Below are 24,823 nucleotides of genomic sequence, written 5' to 3'. Positions count from 1 at the left end.
TGAATCTGGATTTCTGGCCTCCATTGCAAGGACACCGCACACAGTGTCAGATTGCTGTCTGATGAGCATGCATTTTGTGTGTCAGCACGATGCAAACGACTACAATGCCCATGACGAATATGATAATTACTTCTACGATGTGGTTGTGACGACACAATTATGACAGTTGTGTCACAACAGATAGTAAGTTTTTTTTACGTGTATCTGTCTTGTACTTGCATAAAATAAGAATGTGAATGCTTGGTGACATCAAGCAATTAAGATGCAGGAAATGCACTCCTTATGGGTACCATTAGCAGCATACCAAGACACAATGAACAGCTCATAGCTGTCCTCTTTGGGAGCATAAATGAAATATTCAAGGGGTTAACAATGCACTGAAGGGTAATTTATTCATACTTACATGCACTGTACATATCAATTGTCATGAGTGTTTTTTTTTCTTAAGCTGAATGAATTAAGCATTAAAACATGATAACACAAGTAGCAAAATAAATGGAAAGGCAACATGACTCACACATGCAGTACCCCTTCTTTACACTTAAGATCTGTATTGAAAAAAAGTATCACAGAAAAAAAAAAGAGAGCAGTAAAGAGTTCCAAAATGCTGATTTTGTGAGAGCTTGAACAGAAAAGATGAATAAAACAGATCTGCCATATCAACACATTTTTTTTCACCACTAAACATAACTGTACCATACACAACATGAACAACATAAAGCAACAAGAAGAAAATATGACAAGTCAAAAAAGCGCACAAACAATATCAATGCCAAAAAAGACTCTTTGTATGAGACGGTAAAACAATTTTCTTATTGGCCCCTTCAGATGGAGAGGTGCTTTTAACATACATTTAACCATTATCATATATCATATCTATTTACATCTCCCGACTTGATTGTTACTTCAAGTTTGATGCCATGGGAAAACAGAACAAGTATTAAACAGAATTGGCACTTGCAAGACGTGACCTCTGCTTTGTCTTTTTTTAAATTGCCGATTTCTATTGTGCACACCCAAACCTACCAATCAATTTTTTCACTTTACCAGAAATACCAAAGCCTGCTTGCAAGAAGATTTCATTCCTATGATCAACTCCAAAGTTTCGTGCGACAGAAAGTAACAAGAATTTTCGCCACAGGACTCCTCCTTAGATGCACGACGTGCAATATTCTAGATAAAATTTTAATCTAACCCCCACTTGGCTAAAATTCTGTAAATGTAAAACTACACTGTTGTCCAGGTAGAAGCTAATGCCAGAGTATGCATGTGTCAAGTTTGACTTGCACCTGAGGGCCATTACAATACAAATGATAATGAGTCTGACTTGTTATCGACTGATCTGGGTTGCAGCAAAAATGCTCAAACACCTCAGTGGACGGCTTCAGGTTAATTTTGAATATGTGGGTTTCTCTAATGATCTCCAACAGCTCAGTGAATGTGTTTTCACATTCGGCCCTTGCTGAAATGCACATGGGAATCAAACCCACGACCTCGTGCACGGCAGAATGCCACAACCACCGAGATGCCACGAGTTGACTTGTTACACAGCCAACTTGCCTTTTATAGGTTAGCTTTTACTTCATCCACTACCAATTTTCAAGTGTGACAGATGTCCACACCTAGTGTTGGAGTGATGAATTAGGAAATTTCACAGATAGCAGTTCTGGCCACTTTATGCTGACTTACAAAACAGTTGCCAGATGTTTTAGTGAAAGAAGCTTAGTATAAGTTAATGAGCATTAATGGATAATTCCTCTTGCAAGCAGGCTCAAGCTTCCACAAACAGCCTGGCTTCGTTATGAAAGCAAAAGAAACATGAGAACACTTGCAAGCACTGCACAACTGACAACATGACCGCATACACAGCAGGCCACAGCAACCCCACGGTATGTCTATGCTGGCCTCATGCTATGAAACTTCACCTTAATGCAACTCCTGAATCCAACTTCCACAATGCAAACAGCCATGATTTAGAAAAAAAAAAAAAAGAAAGACTTCTTTTATTTCCTTCTTGCCATCGACCGCTCCCTACAAGGAATCCTAGCAGCCCCTAGCAACAACCACAAGAAAAAAAAATTATGCATTGTCAATATGTACACGGCAAAATGTTTAAAATGTCTTAAAAACACCACCTTGTCTGAAAAATATGAGTTGGTGCATCTCTCCACGGTAGGTAGCTACAGGTAAATGTGTAATAGTGTGCACAAGTGTCTCGGTGCTAGGTACAACAGCATGATACACACAAACACACGCATAACTCCCGGCTTTCAAGCTCAGACTGCATTCTGGGACATGTAGCAGAACACTGTGGATGACACCAGACGTAAAGATAGTGGCAACAGTAATAGAAAAGCTAGGAGAAATAAAGGCCTCTGCATATTAAAGATATTGCAAATGTCACAACTGTATGTGCAATAAGATTAAAGAATTTATAACCCTGGAATTTAGGCCTTACACAACAGTCCTACATGACTACATCATTGAAAGCTGAGCGGTGCATTGCAAGTCACATTTAACAGAGTGCCAATGACATTCTACACACCAGGTTTTCCTGCAAATAACTCGCTTCTCTACAGAAACGTTTTGCACCCAGTCCACTAGTTCGTTCCTACACAATTCTCCTCATTTGTTTAAGATGGATATCTATGGGATTCACTGGGTTGTATGCAGAAGCATTTTGGTAGAGTGATCCAACATATCAGTCAGGCAAATATTTTTATGGTAGTCTTTCTTATCGGAAATGTGACAACCACCGGAATGACTACTGACTGTTCTCTTTAACTGTGACATGTACTATACCTGATATTGTCAGGCCAGGCAAATTATGAGAAATATATTTTTTTTTTCGTTAAGTATTCAGCTTCTTATCTCTGCAGAGTAGAAAAGCATACAGCTAAGGACAAGACAGCGAAGGATATGCGAAACAAGCGCTCCACCGTTCTTGAACTTTCTTAAGTTGTGTGCTTCTATACTCCGAGTATGAATCAACTAACCTAGCAACCGACATGTCCTACCAGCATCCTTCCCATAAACAACATTTCAAAATTTTCTCTCTAGCTGCCCACACTTATTTTTTTCTTTCAATATAAAATTTGTCTCACTAGTGCACTGCTAAAAAGCTTGAACTACACTTTACAACCATAGCAGCATCTGTGTGCCTGAAAGGTGCAGTGAAAAAAAAAAAAATCTGAATCATTGCTGCAGTCAGCAGTGACACCTGTCTATGTATGGCACAAGAACGAACATTTTTTCGCGGCTGCACTCAAGGCAGCACACAGTAAAAATTACCAGGGCCTGCATTCATGCAAGGAGGAAAAACAGTTTATGACAGAGCTCCAACCAATTACGACCGAGATACGAGAACGGCAAATGGACTGGCCCGCAATAGAGTCCTTACAGCAAAGTGCTTTGTTAATCTGGATGCAGCTTTTTGTGCTACGAGGACAGTACGATTACACAGGGCTGATGCACACACAATAGCAAATGCTGGAGAAAATGCAAGGGGAATGGTATAAAACAGGGTGTAGCCTCATTTCTCTTATCAACAGTTTGCTAATTCCTAAGCGACAGGCATTCATATTAACAACATGATGTTGGCAAACAATAGAAATTATGTGCAACAATATGAGCAGGCTTAGTGTGCTCAGCTTTTGTGGTCAGCATGGTCGGACACATGTATCTATATGTGTGTGTGGAAGAATCCTTCTCATCAATGTGACAAGTGAAAATTTTTCCAGTTCCTTGACTAACGTACACCGCACAAGCCAGCAATACAATAACACGCCCACCCCATTCTTCGATAAGTTCTTGTGCTGACAATCCGTAACAGTGCAGATGTCACGCAGTACTGGTTCCCACAGCGAGACGGCAAATAAGAACAAGAGGAACTGCTTTGCTGAAAGGAATAAACGCAAATGCTTTCCGAATAGCTGAGGTACAAGGCTGTTGCAATTTCGATTTTCCCGTGCAAGCAAGAATTTTGGGTTCAGTAACGAGCAAGATAATACAGGTATTGCACGCTACTTTTTAAACCAGTCACATGTCATCTTACCGCTACCTCGAGGCTAAGCATAGCAAGTCTTGTTAACAAAAACCATGCCTGTAGACTGTCCACGCAATGCATTCTCAAGCTTTTGAAGGCTTTCAAGCCATGCAAGAACAACAGAAGCCATGCTGCAGGGCAACACCATCCTCTGTTTCGATAAGCAATGTATCATTTTGTTAAAAAAAAAACAAATATTGATTGTCCCATTTGCTCTAAAAAGTACTTTTACAGTAAAAGCCACGTCGTGTACTGGGTGAGTTAGTACATAAACTTGGCAGGCTCCACAGTGCAATCTGCAGCTTTTCAAAGCCGTTAAGTTTAAAATCATCACTCTGAAACAATGTTGCCATATCCGGATAAAGCTTGCTGGCTCCCACAAAGTGCCAAGAAATATTACTTAAAGGTTCCAGCACTAAAGAAGCAGCCTGCACCAACATAGCCCGGTGGGAACATTAATTCATGCACCTCTACTCAAATAAGACAATAAACGATGAACAACAACAAAAAAAAGCAACAACATTTTCAAGGGCTTTCAATGTAAACATTAAATGACCTGCTTTTTTTTGAAGCACTACAAATTTTAATGCCATAGCATTCAACAAATAAAGGTATTCCCCACTCCACCTAACTCCAGTGTGGTGTACATGCCAAAAGTCGGCTTTCTGAACGCTGCAGGAACCTAAAACTGGGCTACGAGGAATGCCACAGTGGACACCGCAGTACCACCCGATAAACTATTCCTCATAATATTCCAAGTACATCGGTCTCTCCCAGAACATGCTTGCAAGGCTGGGAATGAAACCTACAACGTTAAGCTGGGTACCAGGATGCCAGAGCTACTAATGAATCACTGCTGCAAGCAACACTGCGAGAGCAATCACACGCGTGGGTGCAGTACATTGCACTTCGTGATAAATTATTAGCTCGTTAAACCATTATTACATTAGCTGCTTTAGAACAGCATAAAGTGTTTCAAAGGCCCATTAAAACAAAAAACCGGAAGCATTTGCTGGTTTTCTGCGGTAGCATGCTGCATGGTCCATTACTCTGGAGGAGCCAAACACTGCAAAATCGAGCCAAGTTGGGTCAAAAGTGTACCAAAACAAGCTAGTGCAAAAACAGCAGCGTTCAAATAAAACCACCCAACTTTAAAATTTAAACAAAAGGAAACCAAAGCATTCTCTGCTTCACCTGTTCGCTGCAATTCTGAACTAAGGCCAATCGCTACTGTGCCTTTAGACCAATGAATTCAGCTATTTGGTCTCGCTGCTCCTGTAGACGCTGATGAATTAAAGCGTTAAAAAAGCATGCATTCATTTAAGAGGAGTTTTGCGAAAAAGTTTAAGTATACTTCTGACCATAACCACATAGCTGTTACATCTGAACATCTTTATTTTGTTTATTCCATAGGGAAGCTTTTTTTTGGGAACCTCCGAAACGGGAATTGAGCTACATGTCATTAACCAAAGACATCCCAGCACACCTTCCAAGGTGTTTCAGGGTGGGTAACACATGAGCAATGTCAGAATAAGCTCAGAATGTATCTACTTTTCAATTTCACTAATGACTGAGACTGATGATTAGCAGTGCAGAGGTGGAAGTGCAATGCTTAAAGCCTCACTTTCAATTCCCCCCACCCCATGAAAGTCTTGGACTAAACAAAACTAAACCAAGTGAAATACATTTTAACTGACCTTGCTGTGCCTGCCAGATTGGGTGGAAAAAAAATGTCTCACAGCTTGACCAGCCTATGACTACTGACTTGTCAAGCTTTTGCTAGCAAACAGTTTATTTACTATCTAAATAGACTGCAATCATCAGACCTTGCAACAAAGTGCAATTTGAATGCTTAGTCTCCTATGGTATGTGTTGCTTTGGCTTAACCTGAATTCATTTGTACTAACTACAGCAATCTGTTTTTAGCTTAAACTTTTATAATCCTTATAAAAATTAAGTGACAAGTGGAGTTTTCGTTTTTTAGTTAAAGGGGACATGAAACAGTTTTGACAATATTTTACAAACCTATTGAACCAGTAATGATGTCTTTTAGGTAATTGACAGACCAGCGGAACTGCTCTGCATAAAGTACGTTATTTATTATAAGGTTTTAAAGACGTGCATCACTACAGACAGCAGTGCGCCGCTGTGCCATGTTATTAGTCACCCATTTTAAGAAGTGACACTATTTTGCGAAGTCGCTCATGTGAACGATTTGAGTGGCTTCTTCGCCTTAGTATGGCAAGAGAACCTTAGCCCGTGGGCAAAAGAAAATGTGGGCGGTCAGATATGTGGCAGCACCTAGTGGCACAGAGATCAACCAGAAAAAACACGGAGTGTGGCCTCCATGATTAACGGTGCTCAGGTGGGGGACTGCAAAAAGCATAGCTTAGCTCCAACCACTCGGTGAAGAAGTCGAGGAGAAAAAGCACAGCTTGAGTAATGTTTAATAGCCCACAGCTCTCTTAGTACAAACACTTCGTTTAAGTTATAGTCACAACGATTTACTATATTCGTAGCTGAACGACTTATATTAAGAAAAAAAAAATCTATTTCAGAGATGCTTTAAGCAAAATTTCAATGCATTAGTCATGCACTGCAAATTACAAGCTTCAGTTATCATGCAGCTGCAGATTCCAGTTATTGACATTTGACATCATGCCGCACACCATGCATATTTATTTAAACGCCCTTGTGCACAGGCCTTACGCTCACAAAGCTCCTATGGCAGTAGCACTGGCTGCATTTATCAAGTACCCTGTATATATGCTCATGGTATGCACGAGTGCAGTTCATTGCTAACATACTACTTGCCCGCCACATAAACACAGGCTCTTACTTCATTGTCAATATAGACTTAATATTTCAGCAAAGAACCTGTCAAGAGGGACTAAAAAATTGGCATCTTATTCCACCAGGAGAGGGGGCTACTTTTAAGAGTAAACTTTCACTTATTCTTCCTTCTTTTCTTCCCATGCCTTTGTCAGCTGCACAATAAAATTGGAAGGAAATTAACCCTATTACATTTTCTTAATTGCTGCTATTGTGGCAATTTGTGGTGTTTTCCATGAGTTAAAAGTCTAAGAGTTCAAGTTTGCTCAGCATCATAAAACACCCGTGCTAGGGGCCTTTTTTACAAGTCACCAGGGTTATTGTTTGGAATTGGCACAGAATAACTTCTAGAAATAAGGGGCTGAAAAAAATACATGGTGCCTATGGGTGCCAACTCTTCACCAGAAGAACATTCCAACATGGCCAAAGCACTGGGATAAATTATTTGAAATTAAAAGAACATTACTGTTACTGTCTTTGCTGTCCTAAAGCCAGTACTCGGTGACAGTTCAAACTACTGAGCAAAGAGTAAAAAAAAAAAGAAAAATATGGGTTGTAATGTGTCTGCTTTGAGCAAGAATCTGGGACAGGTTAGAGAGTAAACAATGATGTAAAGCAATGGAAAGAAGCGCAGTAACAGAGGAAAACGCGCGAGATAGCGGGTAAAATGGAGCTAGAAAAAGAAGGCAGGAACAATACACAATACACCTGCAACAGGAGTTATGAAGTACATATTTCATACGTAAAACAAAATGATGGTGCTATGCACAAAAGTATAACAAAATGATAAAAACAAGCAATGGGAATACAGTACATGGAAACAAAACATGCATGTGCAGTTATGTAGTGAACACAACAAATATGTGCTACATTCATGCATCGTCGTCCAACAACTGGACTTCCCACATGGATGTCCTTATGAGAAGGCACACGAACGTACACTGACAGCTCCACATATTGTCCATCAATACAGGAGAGGGTAAAGGGGGGTGGGGACACAAACCATTACACAGGGACATCTCGGTTTCACAACAAATCCTCACAAAAGGCAGCTTTTATACAAGGCTCGAAATTCTGAACACTGAAAACATAGCGTCAAATAATGTGAACACAATGTACTTCCCATAACATGCCACACTCACTCTAAGGTGGCTCTTCAAGCAGCAACTGTTCTGCTTTTACTAAAATATAAACTTCTATCTAGAGAAGCATAACCGAGCCAATTTTCTACAAACCTTCTTGAAGCACACATGGCCAAACACACAGCCTACAACAATTTGGATGCAAGTTCAGCTCTTCGGGAAGGGCCAATTTTGGCAAGGCAGTACTGTATCTTGCTTATGCCAATGGTGCTTCCTGCTTGCACCAAATGCTATTAACCATCATCTTTATGAAGCTTACAAATGCAAGCTTACGCTCGAGGGGATGGCTGTATCCCCACGAGACACGGGCCAAGCCGAATTCAGTGTAGTTTCACCACAGGAAGAGAGAGGGCGCTAGTGTTCCTGACAGTGAGGATACACGTGGCCAAGAGGAGCGGGTGCTCTTGGAAAGGGTCGTGCAGTTGATTCACTCGTGCACGATGGGGAGGTTCACTGGGACTATCCCATGGGCCCCTTCCTGTTCCCCCGTATATGCCTCTGTTCAAGAGACATGACCTGCAAATGACACAGACTCGCATTTCTGACACGGGGCAAACTTTACTCACTTGTTAATCTAGCGAGAGCTGCATATCCTCAATTCCACAGCGTGTTACATTGGCATGCAATTAATTGTATAATTCGGCTAGTGGGCTCACTACGTAAAAAGGTGCATTTAAATGCCCTTTTATTGGTTTGCACTATGGTGTACTGTATCCTTTGCTCTTTGAAAGCAAGAAACCCCATGTACTATGCAGCTTCATTGGACTGACTGACTGCAAATTTATATTTCTTTTCACACTTCCAGTTCAAATCAACAAATAAAGAAATCTATATCTAGTCCACATATGTACAGTAGGCGCAAAAACTGCCCTATGATGCATACTTCACTGCAGCTTTGGGCACATCATTTACAAACAGTGGCTTTAAATTGCCTGGTTCATCTGCTAAAAAGAAGAAGCGCTGCTTAAAAGTTCTGTTCAATAGCATGAAACAGTACTGCCCTGCTTTGTCCAAATACTAGCAACAACACATGGTGCAAGTCAACAAGGCAAACCAATTGTTTCCATCAACAACACCAATAACGCTGTGATGAAATAAAGCAAATGGAGAAACACAAAGCAAAGAAAGACACCATGCGCGCATATTACACGGACACAGTGCAGTTCTACCTGCCTATGTTTTCAACAATGGAGACCTAAACCATGCAACGGGGCCATTCAGATCCTTTAGTGTGACACAGACCTCGAAAACCATCGAAGAACGCAGTGTTGTACACATCACAGGTGCAACACAACTCTATGTGTGCAGCCGAACGCAAGACAAGTGTCAAAACAAGCATCCATGGAAGGTCAATACGCTGCGATGATTTCGTGTATGCTGTTTGTCAGCAATGTCCACAAGCAGAAAGCCTCGACATCACAAGTCTGCAAGCTCCTTCCACAACACAGACTGCACTGATGACCTGCACGAAGTGCACGACGATCTAGCTACTACTTCACTGCGCATCTGACAGCAGGATGCGAAACACGCCTTCAAAAATCAGACACAAATATAAAAGTGGCGCTGGGACTGTTCACACAACTCCCTCGCAGAGGCAACGCTTCTTGGAACTCTTAAAAACCAGCAAAAATAAAAACCTTGCTTCACCAGCACATGACCCACAGCTGCTTCTGTTTCACAGAGCGCATGCTGCTTGGGCAATAAAAACAGAAAATAAAATTGAGCCCCAAAGTAGCGGAAATAATGCGCAGCTTGCCTGACAACATCTCTAGCCCCACACCATTGCCCAACAGCTTTCCTTTTGTGTGTGTCCTTCACGTCCCCGTCCGTGGTGTCTGGGGTTCTGGGGCTTTTGGTGGTTCCGACTTGGCCGGAGGTGTCTCAGCAGTGGTGGTGGTGGTGGTGGTGGTGTCGTGAGCACTCGGTGTGGTGGCAATGTTGGCCTGGTTGTTTTGAGCCATCAGCTTCTGACGCACCTCGCGTATCTTGAGCTGAAGTGTGTTTTTGTTGCTGAACACGTCCCGATACCGCTGCTGAAAGGCAGCCGTAGCTTGTGCTGCAACGACAACAAAATGGTGTCCTACACTGAACATGTAGTACTTATGTTATCAAGTGGCTAAATTTAAACGCACCACATGCATTATTGGCCTTGTGGTGTGGATGTGTGTTGCGAGCGATGTCAATAGTGCAGGAGTGTTCGTGATTGACATCCACAGAAGACCTCATGAAAATGAATGAACAAAAGAAGGGAAATTTTTTCTGATGGGCTCGTTTCTGTGTTAGACACAACCAAATGAGTCTAACAGACAATTAAGCCGCGGAAAACATAGAGGCCATTAACTGTTGTCTTTAACTGTAGTGTAGTAATAATGACATGAATTGAAGTGAATCAAAGTGGACGAAAAATCACCCATTACGTTGGTGCTATCCGAGCCCACAACCTTCGAATTACGTGCCCGATGCTGTACCAATTGAGCTATAACAGAAGGCGCTTCCCTGCTCCCACTTCGCTGGGTATTTCTATATGTTTACAAACACACAAACACCCAGACACATCCCTGGGACTACACAGTATTTTGTTACATTAAATCTTGCCGTGTATCTAGCGATCTATTTTATACATGCAGATTATAAAATTAGTAAGACATGATGATGTTTTGTTCACCATCAGTCCTTGCAGCAAAACACGAGATGTTTAAATAACCACCATGTTTGGTCTGCAAAAATTCTTTAATAGTTGATGGCTGGTTTCAATGCCTAGGTTGCAGTGGCGTTCCGGCAGGAGGGCACCATGGGAGACGGAAAAAATTAACTAGGGGTGTGCCATTAGTGAAATTTCATCTCGAATCGAATTCGAATCGAATAGTGCCGAATAGTGGTCAAAAATATGGAATATCGAATTGTATATTTACACGAAATGTGCACTGCCAGTTACGGCAAGACAAAGGAAAAATCGGGGACGCTACGGCGTGCTGATGGCTCCATTACGCACTTGTTCGGGAGTGGCTTTTGTTTCAGCTTTTATGGGCACGCAGGCATGTTGACAGGGGAGCTGCCGTTAGAGTTACTGTATATGCTACCTTTAGGCAGCAGAGTTGAGCATCTGTTTTCCAAACGCCGCTAGCAACCATGCATTGCAGAGAAGCTGACGCTCAGGCCAATTTTTGTATTTCTCGACGCCGCCGTTGCAGCTCACTCAATTAACACTAGTCATCGACAGCCAACGTTTATCGCCGGCCTTCGACACGCCAGACATGTTCACCGGCGACGCGGTATGCATGCCGCCTGCAAAAATGGAGTGCGACTTCACCGCATAGCTGTGGTTGCTAGCAGGACCTATGTGCTACTCTGCTACCTAAAGGTAGCATATACAGTGACTCTAGCTGCCGTTAGTCAGCAGCGCCACTCCTAACCTCCTAACAGAGAGGGATAGGGTAGCTAGTTTTCTTTCCCTATGGTCGCACAATATGGCTCATCTGACAATGGTAATGTGCTTCATCGCCATGTGTGCTCCGGCCCCAAAAGTCTTCGGGCGCCCGTTCACAGCAGCGTTTTAAGTGCGCACCGGAACAATGGGAGTTTCTGAACTAGTGGTGCACTGCGGCAGTGGCGACTGCCCAGCGTGAACAAATTTTTACATGCAAAGCCAATCACCGAGGGTTTCGCAGGCCAAAGTGAGGTCGTTTTACGGCACTTGCGGGTATATGCGACCAAACTACGCAAGAAGTCCGTGCCTTTGTTTTGGGAGCAATGTATTGAAGGACTTGACAGTTTTCTCATGTGTTTTTCTACAAATGGAAATGACAATCTCCTTTAATTAAGATCAACATGCGCTTGCTTTTGAACCAGGATGTCGGTGAAAGTTTAACAAACGGCGACGTTAGCGTTAGTTTTAGCCACCCCACCCTAACCAAGTGGCACCATTGGCCTTTGTCACGTTTTAGATATTCGTCCTGTCGAATTATTCCAAACTTCGAATACTGGCTGCCTGAAAGCCGAATCGAATTATTCGATTAGGAACTATTCGATTCGAATTCGAAACTGGAATATTCACACACCCCTACAAATTAACACAACTTTAAGGTGCCATTTGCTGTTGCGACATTCCTAATAGAAATTCTATTTTTGCTTTGATTTCAAAAAGGGGTACACAAAGAGTGCCAAAGGTACTGGCCATGTGACAGTTCTCGACTAATTCGGTTCCTTCACATCGATGGTTTCTCAGCGTGCGCATGCTTTTCAAAATCCTGTGAAGCTTGTCATTAGCCATACTACACTTGGTTACAACCTAAGAAAAAATGTCAGCTACGCCCACAAAACTGCGGTGCGCCTGCCCTTCACCTGTGAAGCAGTCATGCTAGGTGGGTTCCACTCAAACCGTAAGTACCAGAGCTGTGCAAACAGCAAAATTTTGGGTGCGAATCGAATAGAATGATTTTTGTATATTTCTCGAATATTATTCGAATATTTCGAAGCGAAATTACAGAAAAAAAGTTACAGAGGATCCCTAAGCATATTCTAAATTATACTCTAAAAAAAATTATCGCTCCGCAACAGCACAATTGGGTGCCGCCATGTTGGGCTAGTCGGAAGGTGCATTTCTCAGTCCTCAAGTTTTCCGCTTCTGCTAGGTCCTCCATTCAGAAACAAGTGTACAAAAAGCAAATCTTTAAAGTTCGTTTCGAGGCCTCCGATTGGCTGCGTCTGCCATGTTGTTCCAGCATGCTATGCCACTGGTCTGATACTCAGTCCAGGAAAGCGATGTCTGCTGCCTGCGTGTCGCGAGGTCACGGCTGTCGACAATCGCACAACTTAGTGACGCATTCGCACTCATTCAGTGTTGTGGGAGAGCACGCGCGCCCATTTCCTTTCCTTAACGCTGGCGCGATCGCGAACTGACGGTGGGAGCCAAGGAGCTACTAGGAGAGGAGCACCAACCCCTTCTTTCCCGCCGCTCCTCGCACCAATCCTCGCGTCCCTGCTCGCGGGAAAGGGAACTTGCCCCTGCGAGGGAAACAACCCTCGCGGTGGGGAGGGAGACGGGAGGTGAACAAAACTGCCGACCAGGCAGAGGGACGGTCTCTCTTGCTCTGCTGACCTGCGAGGTACCACATCACCGCCCCAAGACCCGACAGCCGACCATCGACCGAAGGCATAAGCGTTACCCTTTGTTTTCTACTAGAGTGGACTATCCTTCAACGCGACATTCGCGCGTTATTGCTAGTGCAGCAATAAAGTGTTATTTGTTGTTCTAGCCTGTTGCCTTATTCGCCCGAACCCGTCGTAGCTGCGATGACTCGCGCTACGGGAAGGGGACGTTGACACGTGCACGGTACGACTATTTGCGGCTGGGACCGGAGCTAGGCGTCTGCACCAGCCGTACGTAGAGTGGACCCCTTCAGTGTTCACGGGTCGACGATCACTTAGATTCCCTTTAGTTTGGCAGCTGCAAGCCGCGCTCGCCGCGAACATTGCAGACGTGCGTCTTGGACCGACTGTATATAGTGTTGACTTGTGGAACACGCGGTTAGAGGTATTGCTAATCAATACTTCGGACCTCGTGACGAAGATGATCGCGGGAAGGCTCTTTGTACTCGTGAACGAGCATGTGGAACTTTGAAACATTGGGCTCCGCGGCCACGCACAACACAACCAAGCTTACTGTTCAGAGTTGTGGCGAGGCCTAACATCAGCTCACGGTGCCGATGTACAAGATGAATCCAAACTTTGCAGGCAAGAACATCGTGCTAGCGGCCATGCGAAAGCGAGGAAGCTGTAATGCGCTTTGTCGCAAGCATTGAATCGCATCGCTCACTGGCTCTTTGAAACCGTGGATGAGCATTTCACGCATCGGCTACGGAGCCCCCGGTAAAGCTTCATCGTGCAGCAACCACTTGCAGCACTGGTGGAAGCGGCTAGCAGTTCCGCATGTCGGCGCCCCAAAAGGCAAGACCAAGCACGCCTCACGCCGATTTTTCGTCGTTATATTTCTTTTCGATTATTATAAAACGTCATATTTATTTTCTGAAAGTTTGAATACTTCGAATAGTCAAATTCAGGCGCGAATCAAATAGAAAGTACTATTAGAAAAATATTCCAAAATTAGAAGATTCGCACACCCCTAGTAAGTACTTTTTCCCAGCTAATGTAAATACTACTACGCATGTGAAGAGTTAAAGGTTCTTCGTTACTACATAAAACATTACGTTTGGCTGAGAAGTAGGGATGTGCGAATATTCGAAATTTCGAATATTTTTCGAATGGTGTTTGCTATTCGATTCGATTCACACTCGAATTTTACTATTCGAACTATTCGAACTTCCCAAAGACAAATACAGTCAACGTCCGATTGAAAGTGACCCCTACGGATTTTTACTATGCTTCACCTCATTACACTCTCGTATTGCGGCAAAGCTGCCTTTCAAGCTCCGTTACGGTCGAACCTAGCCAAGACAGTCAACACAGATTGGATGTGGTCCCTAGATTTTTAATATGCTTCATCTCATCACACCCCCGTATTGCGGCAAAGCTGCCTTTCAAGCTCCGTTACGGTCGCAAATGTATTAACTCAAGAAAAAGCTGGTTCCAAATTGGAGATGAAAGATGTGGCAGAGGTGGGGGCTCAATGCTGTTTTGGACCTGAAATTTGGGCAGGAAGTCCGAAAAATCGGATGCCGAAGCTTTTTAGCGTCCAAAATTTCAGATGTTCTTATATATCGACGTCTACGAGGCAGATTTAGAACTCCGGACTTGAAGGGAGCACGCCCTTGTCCGCCACATCAGTTGGGCTTCCACAGAAGTTGAAAGAGGAGGAGAGGCTGAGAAAATGGCATCTTTGCCTATCACATGTAAAGTGTTGTCGGCAACACTTTGGTTGCACCAAATCATGTACATAAAAACAATTCGGCCTCTACATTGCCTCATTCTTGATAAGACAACTATGAAACACCACCCCGCCAGCGCTTCATCAACCTAGCGAAAAGAAACACTGTCATGCTGATATCTCATAAGAACATATCTAGGGATTCTCTGCAACTTTTGGTAATTTCACTTCGAAGTATTCGGGAAACGTTTGAGAAATATTCGAAAATTATTCGAAAATTATTCGATTCGATTCGCACTCAATCTTTATTATTCGAATTCGCTTCGCACCCAAAATTTTGCTATTCGCACAGCTCTACAAAATAGCACTGTTTTTTGCCACTAAATAAATGTTTTGGGTGAGCTTTGCCTTCAATTCCCCTTGTGTTTAATTTGTGCGTTTCTTTTCAGAATTTTCGTGCTGAAACTGGATATAACAAAAAACTGCTTGTAACGAATTTTTGCGGGAATTTGTCAATTTCGTTATATCCAGGTTTACCTGTACAACGATCTATCGGTTATAACGGCCATATTTTGGTGCACTTTCCTATGCTACCCATTGAAATTGCGTCCACATATAGCGAACATTTTTCAAAGCCTCCTACTTTTACAACGAACACTTTAGGCACGTTGCAGTAAAAATATGGCGTATACGAAGCAAAAAAAAATTAAAACAGGCCTTCTAAAGCTTGAGAGGCGCGTGCTCACGCGTGCCCCACTCTAGTTTACTTGCTACGAAGATACCTTAGATCGGCGAGCAGATTTGGAACTCCGGACTTGAAGGGAGCACACCCTTGTCCGCCACATCAGTTGGGTTTCCACAGAAGGTGAAAGAGGAGGAGAGGCTGAGGAAATGGCATCTTTGCCTATCACGTGTAAAGTGTTGTTGGCAACACTTTGGTTGCATCAAACCATGTACATAAATACAATTCGGCCTCTACATTGCCTCATTCTTGATAAGACAACTATGAAAAACCACCCCACCAGCGCTTCATCAACCTAGTGAAAAGAAACACTTTCATGTTGCTATCTCATAAGAATATGCTTAGGAATCCTCTCCAACTTTTTTTTCTGCAATTTCGCTTCGAAGTATTCAAGAAACATTCTAGAAATATTCGAGAAATATTCGAAATACTCGATTCGATTCGCACTCACACTTCAATATTCGAATTCGCTTCGCACCCAAAATTTTGCTATTCGCACAGCTCTACTGAGAAGCGATGTCAGAATCCCTGACAAAATTCACCAAGACTTTCAAGTTTCCCACCTAATACCAGCGACACAAACATGTGTCTGCATGAAAAAGTCAACTATCTGAACCACAAAAGAAGTGCTTGATGTCGCAAAAATGAGTAAGTGCTATTGGATGGAGCATTTATGCAAATTCTCTGAGGGAGGGGCTGTGGGCGGGACCGAAATTTTTTTCTTAGGTTGTAGCCAAGTGTAACGCACAATGACTGAATAGGTGCCTCAGCAAAGACGAGCACTGCATGACAAACTGGCTCTCAGTAGAGGCCTAGCCTTTAAGGTAGCTCACCAGCACATGAAAAACATGGTCAACAGCATTTCTGAACTTCAATTGATGGCGCAAATGTTAAGACAGGAACGTAGAAGACACGTAAGACACAGACAAGCGCACTTGTCTGTGTCTTACGTGTCTTCTACGTTCCTGTCTTAACATTTGCGCCATCAATTGAAGTTCAGCTATGCACCAACTAGCCCGACAGCAAACGCTATCAACAGCATTTACCTGAAGGGAACCAGCCTTCCTCAGTGAAAAGTTGCATGACGAGCTGGCGCCGTTGCTCCAGTGTACGCCGCAATGAAGAATGGCTCTTCTCGCCTTCTGCTGGCGTCTTGGGTGTTCGTGGAGAGCCTACATCACCATCCGATGCATCTGCATGAAGGCCATTGTGAGTGAATAAGCGGCTGTTGAAACACACAAGTCACACGCCATTCAGCTTGGCATCAGTGTACCAATGTTCAATTACCGAAGCAAAATGAACAAGACTGAACGATTTACATTATTTAGTTTGCCTCACATGCAAGCTTGACGAGAAAACAGCAAATACTGTATTTGCCAATAAGTAGAAAGATTTGTTTAACTTAACACGAACTCAAAATTTACACCACTCCAAGCAAAAGTGACTTTAGCACAGTCAGAAAGTAGCAATAGTTCTGATCTGCCAAACAGTAGGACATTCTCATTTTCTTAAGTCCATGGTTTCAGGTGAGTCAAGGCTTGTGTGAACACCGAATTCTTGGTTCAATATGAACTTGAAGAAAATAGTAAGCACTGAATAATTTTGAAGCAAATAGTTCAAATAACTAGAATTTACATAAAATTTTGACAAGTGCTAAATGTTGACAAATCTAAAGAAAAGGGGCAGTGTTTTCAAGAAGAAAACAGATGCATCTCTGGAATCAGTTTTTCAATGTGCTGTTATTCAGATACACATTACCATGCAAGAATGCTAGCTCAGGATTTTTAGATATAATTTTTTAACAAAGCAGCAACATAGAATGTGGTTACTTTGACATAGGTTTTAATTCATAGCATTACATGCTAAGTCAGTTGAAAACTTTTTTGTGAAGCCCGAAAATCCCTTTAGATCAAACTTGGACCCAACACCCACAAGAGGAAGTGCAGTGAAAACGCAACACAAGGTATGTGTAAGAAGGAAAAGGAAAACAAAGATTCTTGTAAGGAATGTTAATAAGACAATATGTGTAAATGTATACCTTTAATCGTACCACAACAACACAAATACCATGCTGACCATCGTATAATGCTACATATGGTATACATGGACAGCTCTTGTTCAGGGAGGTTTTTTTAGTACATGCAGTCTAGGTGAAGTAGTTCAAAATACATGCCAAAAAAGTATACTTGCGTTTTAAGCTGTCGAGATAATGGAGATAATGACAATCATGAATCAACTGAAGAATGAAAAATGAATATTATTTACTGCATTTCAGTACAGTGTACAACAGATTACCTAGGTGCACCACCACAGTTAGCAACATTTTAAAGAGATACTAAAGGTGAATATTAATTCATACTAATGTCATCATGTGCTGCTTGAAGATGTATGAAGTGTCATTGTTGCCGGAAAAAAAAAAAAAAAAGAGGGCTTTTATTGCTGCGCGAGACGCCATAATAAACATGAGACAGGTTTAGCACTGCCACTGTGAAAACATTAAACTGGAGGGGCAATACGAAAAGTATAGCTGTACTACATTAATTTAAAACTCTAATGTATCTGATTATAAAGGCCATCTTATAGTCAACAGTTCATAATAATAATGATTGTTGGGATTTTAAGCCCCAAAACCATGATATGATTATGAGAGATGCTGTAGTGGAGGGCTCCGTAAATTTTGACCATTTGGTGTTCTTTAACGTGCACTTAAGCACACGGGCCCCTAGCATTTTGCCTCCATCGAAACGTGGCCACCGTGGCTGGGATTCAATCCTGCAACCTGCTAGTCAACAATTTAAGTTCACTGACACTTGTTTGTTCTCACTTAAATCAACGTTCACACCCCCTTATACCACTGCACACTCATATTCTCTAAACATCCGCACCTTAGGCTGAAGCACGGGCAAGTGCATCAGCCAATGCCTATCCCTTTCCTGCAGTCACTAACAAATACAAAAGCAATCACGAGATCCAAAACAAGGGCTTTCTTTACTAACCATTCCGAGTGTCAGCCAGAGCATCGAGGTTGAAGCTGGGTCCAAAGAACTTAGTGCCTTCCAGCTTTGGGCCGGCCGTTTGAGGTGTGCGAGGTGTGCTCACTGGGGATGACCCGCTGGTGCACTTGGATGCATTTGGATCACCACAGTCTTCGGCCACATCTGCATTTTCAGGTTAGTAGTGTTGTCATTGCACTGTCACTGGCTTAGAAATACAGTAGACTAAGTAAACAAAACGGAACAACTGCCTTACCATGATTGGTTTCGTGCCTGAATACTGCAACCTTGTTTATCTCTCAGTAAATGAAACTCCTGTTAAATGGACCATAAAAGAATCTTGGTCCCTTTAGATTCCGTTTAACAAGAGTCTACTGTACATCTCCATGACTGAAATATTGCAACAGGTATGAGCCGAGTGAGGAGAAGAAGAGGAGGACGTGAACTGGTTGAGCCTACCGACGCCATCATTACCTAACCATCAACCTCGCCCTGTAAATAAACATAATTCAACCGTACCCGTAACAATATAATCAAGGAGCAGCATCGTCTGCTGATGCAAGTATGCACACAGAGCCCTACAAGAATGGGACCTTTGTCACAATAACAGAATTATTTGATGCTGAGGTACGAAACTGCTCAGTCTTACGACAGATGAAAAAGGTACCTTAAAAAACTACAGATCTACCTTTGCAAAACTGCTGTATTTTATTCGCGTTTTAGAAGAACAAGGTTAATTGATAACGAGGTTCTGTATATACAGTAGCAAGTGAACAAACAAACGAACGACTCAAGAAACCATTCATAATTTATAAATGCAGTGCGTTACATATCCTAATCCAGCATACCTGTTTACAACAGACCCTTGTAACGAATAGCTCTAAATCAATGTTGGCCATTTAATAAGGATCTTTAAAGAGGCCCTCCAACACTTTTTCAGCATGGTCAGAAAATGTTGCCGATCGCTAGTCAAGGCTCCTGACAACACGCGAGCCAAACATTACAGCACAGCATGTGGCTTGGAATTTACAATGAATTCTTAAAGTCAGCTAGAAATCGCTCCCTCTTCTCTTTCTACAAATGATGTCATATACCCAAATTATTGCACCATACACCCAAAGTTCACTGCTGTTGGCTCAAGTAAGCACCATGAACTGCATAGTTATCGTGGCCGCCGCGAGATGCTGCCATGGGCACGCGCGCGCGCGATCACACTGAAAGTAAGCCGAGCATTCGAAGAAAAAAATGAAAAGAACGTGCTAAAGGTCATGATGTGCGCTGACGAAGGGGTGCATCTTCCTGACCCCTTGTCATCCCCCTCCCTGCATAGCTTTCAGCACGCTCGCTGGTACGAAAGGAGAGGGAAAGCACTTAAATGGCGCTGCAGTGTCACAGTCAGAAAACAGTGCAGTTGAAGTTGCCAGTACATTAGTCACCGAGTCACAGGGGATAGTCTATCCAGAATTCAAATCTGCAGAGAGGATGAAATATGCTCGCATCTGTTGTCCTCACCAGAAGGTTTTGGCCGCTTCCTGTAGGTCTGCACAAATGGTGATGAAGGCAGAGACGCTGCTCCCGAGGGTGACTCCTCTGGCTTGTACTCGGGAAGCTTCGCAAATTGGGCCTTGAAGTTCACCTCTTCCAGCACCCTGTTGTGATGATGATGATCATGATGATGTGACAGTGATGATGAGACAAATGCTTAATGAAGGCTAGTGAAGAGGATTAGCATTGAAGAAGCGGCAAGAAAAAGTACATACGGCAAGATGTCGATTATTCGTCCCCTGGTTATGCGACGACCCGCATTCTATGACGAATTGGTTTGGTCCCGGCAAAATCCCCATAGAAATGATGCATTAAATACCTCGATTATACGACTTAATTTTATGCAGAGCTCGCCCCGTATGACACCTCTCTGGCACCATCTGAGAAAAAAAATACCGTAGTTACTCAGATCTAACGTGCACCCAATTTTCCCAGCTTCAAAATAAAAATAAAACTGTCTTCAGCATGCAAAATAACTTTCTCTTGATGTGAGCTTGTGAAACAAAATCAGCACGTCACCAGTTTCATTGTTTCATTTTCATTCAGTGTTCTTCAGGGCCACAGCAACGTCACAGACAGCTCTGAATGATTGGCAGCAAAGGTTTTTGGGCTGAGTTAATCACATTGGTACTCCTTATTACGCAGCATGTGCAAGAGTATTTTTTTTTTCTTTTTTTCCCCCTAAACCAACATGCGAATGCTGGTGCGCATAGTTTGACTAGTTCCGCCGCTTCATAGGCAGGCAATCAGGTTTTTTTGTTACTGTTACTGATATAAGCACACGGAATGTTCAGCTAGAAGCGACGAAGGCAGTAGATATCTTCCCGCACGGACGAGCAAAAAAAGATATGAATTAACCAAACTGATGCAATGGAGCAGTTTAATTTAAGTGGCATTGAAATACACTGAAAACATAGCGGGCCAACCAAAAATTTGTGATTTGTTTAAATATGCCGAAAGTTTCAATTATCAGTTTCATATATCGCGCGTCTAGATAGTAAGTTCGATCATGTATGGGTGCGTAGTCACAACCTATTGCGGAGGTTATTTTTATGCGAGAGAGTGTTAGATCGGATTGTTTTATATGCTGGATGATGTTTTATATGCAACCACAGCAGGACCAGTGCTTCCAGTGATAGTTCTTGCACCCATGCTACAATGAAGTTGTAACTGGCTCAAAAATGTCATGTCTAAATTTTGTTAATGTGGACAAGAAAAAAGTTACACATTTAAGATTTCTATTTGTTTATGTAGAGGCTTAGTGATGGTACAAGTCAGGGTGCTGCTATTTTCAGAACAACCATGACACACTTGTATGTTCTTGAAACGAGGCTTATAATTACTTCAAGGTCTTATGGGAACCTCGCAGTAACACTGCGTGAAACGGGCCCAAGCAAGTTCCACTGCATTTGAAAGTGATTTGAAGTGTGACTGGACATAATACAACACAGAATCAGAAGAAGAAGAAAGCTGTACGCACTTGTCCATTCCATCGTTGACGGTTCGTTTGAGCACAGACTTCTTGGTCTCCTTGGAAGGTGGAGCTGGACTGGCCACAGGTGGTGGTAGCAGAGGTTCCTTTGCAGGCTGTTGCTGTGGCTGCTCCGACTGACTGTCCTTCACTGCTGTGGCACTGTCTTCCCTGGGCGCAGCACTTTCTTCCCTGTTGACGACACTGCCCTCTTCAGCCACGGTGCTCACCATCGGTGGGTGCGGTGGCTGAGGGGTGCGCGGTTGCGGCTGACTAGCGTTGTCACTGAGATCTGTAAGGCAGGGTGGTGGCTCGGACGGTGAGGACGACTGAGAGGATGATGCAGCGCCACTGTTCTTGCGCTGGTGCAGCTGACCCGGCGCACGTCCCAGCTGCGCTGGTGTTGGTGCGAGCACGAATGGCTGCTGCTTGGGGCTCCCTTCTTGCGCAGCTGCTGCTTCAAGCACCAAGGATGAGGTGGAGCCAGAGTAAATCGGCTCTAGCGGCACCTTGGGTAGCCGCCACTGCTGTTCGTCCAAGCTGGGTCGAAGCAGGCTGGAGCCACTGGGAGGACCTTCACGAGGGCTGGCCGCATGCTGCGAAAGAAACGGACAGTAACAATTCGGCCTCCCTGAGCCATTAAATACGAAAAGGTCACTGAGATGGGGTGCTCTCACTAAAATTATCTAGTAAAAGGCACGTTTTAAGCAAATAAAATTTAAACTCATTCATTCGAATTCCAAGAGGATAGAAAATCTGTCCGAATCAACAGGAGTACTAACTAGTAGGGATCTGCAAGGGTTGACGCTTAGGCAAGTTGGTATGGATTCATTGCAAAATGTTAACAGCACATAGAACGATTAGGAAGGGACGAGACAACAGAGCTAAAAAGCGCTGACTTTCAACTAGTTTTATTTTGATAAGAAGTACATATATACATGGCAAGGGAGAGCGCACTAGACAAGAAAAAGGATGTACAGGTGCTGCCATCGTTGCCTCATCATCTCCAATACAGCGCGCATATAACCACATGTGCCCTAAAACCCAGCCAGGTAATCAATTTCTTGATTTAGAAGCACAATAGAGGGAGCACTAACGCACTTATCTCCCAGCTTATGTATCAAATCAGCTTCAATAACTTCGCGAGTTAGCTGATCCCTATGCCTCACCATCACTTTGCTCTTATTGAAGCAGGGTGCACACCCGCAGTCACGGCAATGAATGCCGATGTGACCCTGGACCGTATTGAAGACGTTATAAAGCTGATAAAGAAGGTGGTTTTGTTGTCATGCCTAACTCGTCGTTTAATGCTAAGGCCTTAGAGGCAGTGCATTCCGTTTTTAAACGTGACGATGCTACGCGTGTTGACAAAGTCAAATCACAAGCAAAAAAGTTATGCAGAGCTCTAGGTTTTCCCAAGCTTTCAAAAGCTATTGAAAAAAGCAATAAGCTCTGCTTGGAGATGTTTTTCACCGCCAAGACCCATAAAACTGACTGTCCATTACGAGTTATTGCCACTGAATGTGGCACCTGGCAGAAGTCGGTCGGCTTGTTTTTACAAGAAAAACTAAACTTGCTAATTGTGGATGATCCTTTTTTGGTGAAGAGCTCCCAGACTGTGATTGAATTTTTAAAGACTAGTGATAGACAGCTTCAAGCCCTATAAATTGACATTAAAGACCTATACTACTCGCTCCTGCATGACAAGCTGCTTTTATACGTCGAAGAATGCAGTGATGCTACCGAGGACTTCTGACTTGGAGCAATTTTTGGAGCAGCAAAATTTCCGTTTTGGAGCACTTTGGAGCAGCAAAATTTTCATCTTGGAGCACTTTGGAGCAGATAATTTTCATCTTGGAGCACTTTGGAGCAGATAATTTTGCATCTGGGAGCACTTTGGAGCAGCGAATTTTACATCCTGGAGTGCAATACAGAAGCATATTGCATTAACATTCAAGCACCTGAGTATTATTATGGGGCTCTTATGAAGGCTAGAAATATTTCGATTCATTGCAAATCTCATAGAAAAAATCATCTCGGGAGCATAGGCGTGCGCACGAAGAGAGCAGCCCCCCCCCCCCCCACAATCACCTAAGAGAAGGGGGGGGGGCGCAAAATCTGCCCCGTACATTGACTCTTGCGATAGCAATTATATGGACACTCTCGGCGGATTTTTGCCGTCGCTGTTGCCGTAACTTTCCGTATAAAGTCCAAATTAATAACATCACCACACGCATTCTAGCCGCGGGTGAAAGCTCGCGAGCGCTGGCGACGAACGTGGCTGAAGCGCAGATTAAACTAGCCGGCCGTCTGTCTTCGTCGCACGGACAGCGCATGAGATAACATCTTCCTGCAGGCGGGCCTGCCGTCGATTGCTCATCAAACAGAGAGGAAACGCCCCGCCCGTCTTTCGTAAAGAGCATGAAGGGACGCCAGGGGAGAGGAAGGGGGGGGGGGCATCGTTCGAAGGGCGCAGTCGCTTGCGCGCGCGCTATCTCGAGGCATCAGCAGACGGCTCGTAAACTTGCTGTGCTCTCAACGCTTACTTCGCGTTTAGAGAACTCGGAGCAAGAAAACGCTTCGGTTCCTGGAGGGGCCATATTCCCTTAAACCAGCGTTTTGTTGAGTTACGCGAGATCGGATCCAAAAGAGTTAGCTGCTAGTCTTACTTCGTTTCACAATACAATTTTTTGGCATCGCATTCATTGAGTTTTTTTAACCGTTAGCTATTGACCCCCGAAAGCGAGGGGCGGTCGTGTAACATGGCGTAGCCGCTTCACTGTGGGCCGTCAGCGACGGGCGCCCGCTACTGACAGCTGCGCATTTGAGGCTGCTCCGACCAGGAGATATGATTTTACTAATGAGATGACATTTTTAAAAAAGCAAGCAAACAATTCGAATTGGAACCCTAGCACGTGAGCTCGAAAGGGCAGGGCCTTTTAGGAGGTATTTACCGCAGAGTGATTACAAACTCGGACGTGCTGGCGGAAGGAATGACGAAAAAGCTGTTCTGGATGAAGATCCATGGATAAAGTATATCTGAGGAACATGTCAACGCCTTTCCACCGTTCGCGTGCTCTTCCATAAACGCGAAGCAAGGAAAATTCGATATTGTCCCATATATCTACTGCGAGCGATCCCAGATTTCATTCCGAGATGTCCAGAAACAGAAGTGACAGACATTTTAGCGGCACTCATGCAGTTATTACTGAACATTGCTTTCCTTACGT

The 24,823-nt window shown here is 43.4% G+C and overlaps 1 protein-coding gene across 4 annotated transcripts in view; it reads right to left on the bottom strand.

The window, feature by feature from the left end:
- Positions 1-366: 366 nt before the first annotated feature.
- LOC119393292 (protein capicua homolog) overlaps positions 367-24,823 on the bottom strand; it is a 79,667-nt gene continuing 55,210 nt past the window's right edge. For all 4 annotated transcript variants that reach the window (XM_037660228.2, XM_049416194.1, XM_037660227.2 and 1 more), the window contains exons 17-21: positions 21,603-22,189; positions 20,090-20,226; positions 18,581-18,742; positions 16,631-16,777; positions 367-10,075 (exon numbers count right to left, since the gene is read on the bottom strand). In XM_037660228.2, the coding sequence (XP_037516156.1) occupies positions 9,834-10,075; positions 16,631-16,777; positions 18,581-18,742; positions 20,090-20,226; positions 21,603-22,189 (1,275 nt within the window). In that variant the 3' untranslated portion in view covers positions 367-9,833. The remainder of the gene's footprint in view (positions 10,076-16,630; positions 16,778-18,580; positions 18,743-20,089; positions 20,227-21,602; positions 22,190-24,823) is intronic.

This window comes from Rhipicephalus sanguineus, chromosome 5 (genome assembly GCF_013339695.2).
Source record: "Rhipicephalus sanguineus isolate Rsan-2018 chromosome 5, BIME_Rsan_1.4, whole genome shotgun sequence".
Taxonomy (NCBI): domain Eukaryota; kingdom Metazoa; phylum Arthropoda; class Arachnida; order Ixodida; family Ixodidae; genus Rhipicephalus; species Rhipicephalus sanguineus.
This window is presented reverse-complemented; position numbering and strand designations above follow the sequence as displayed.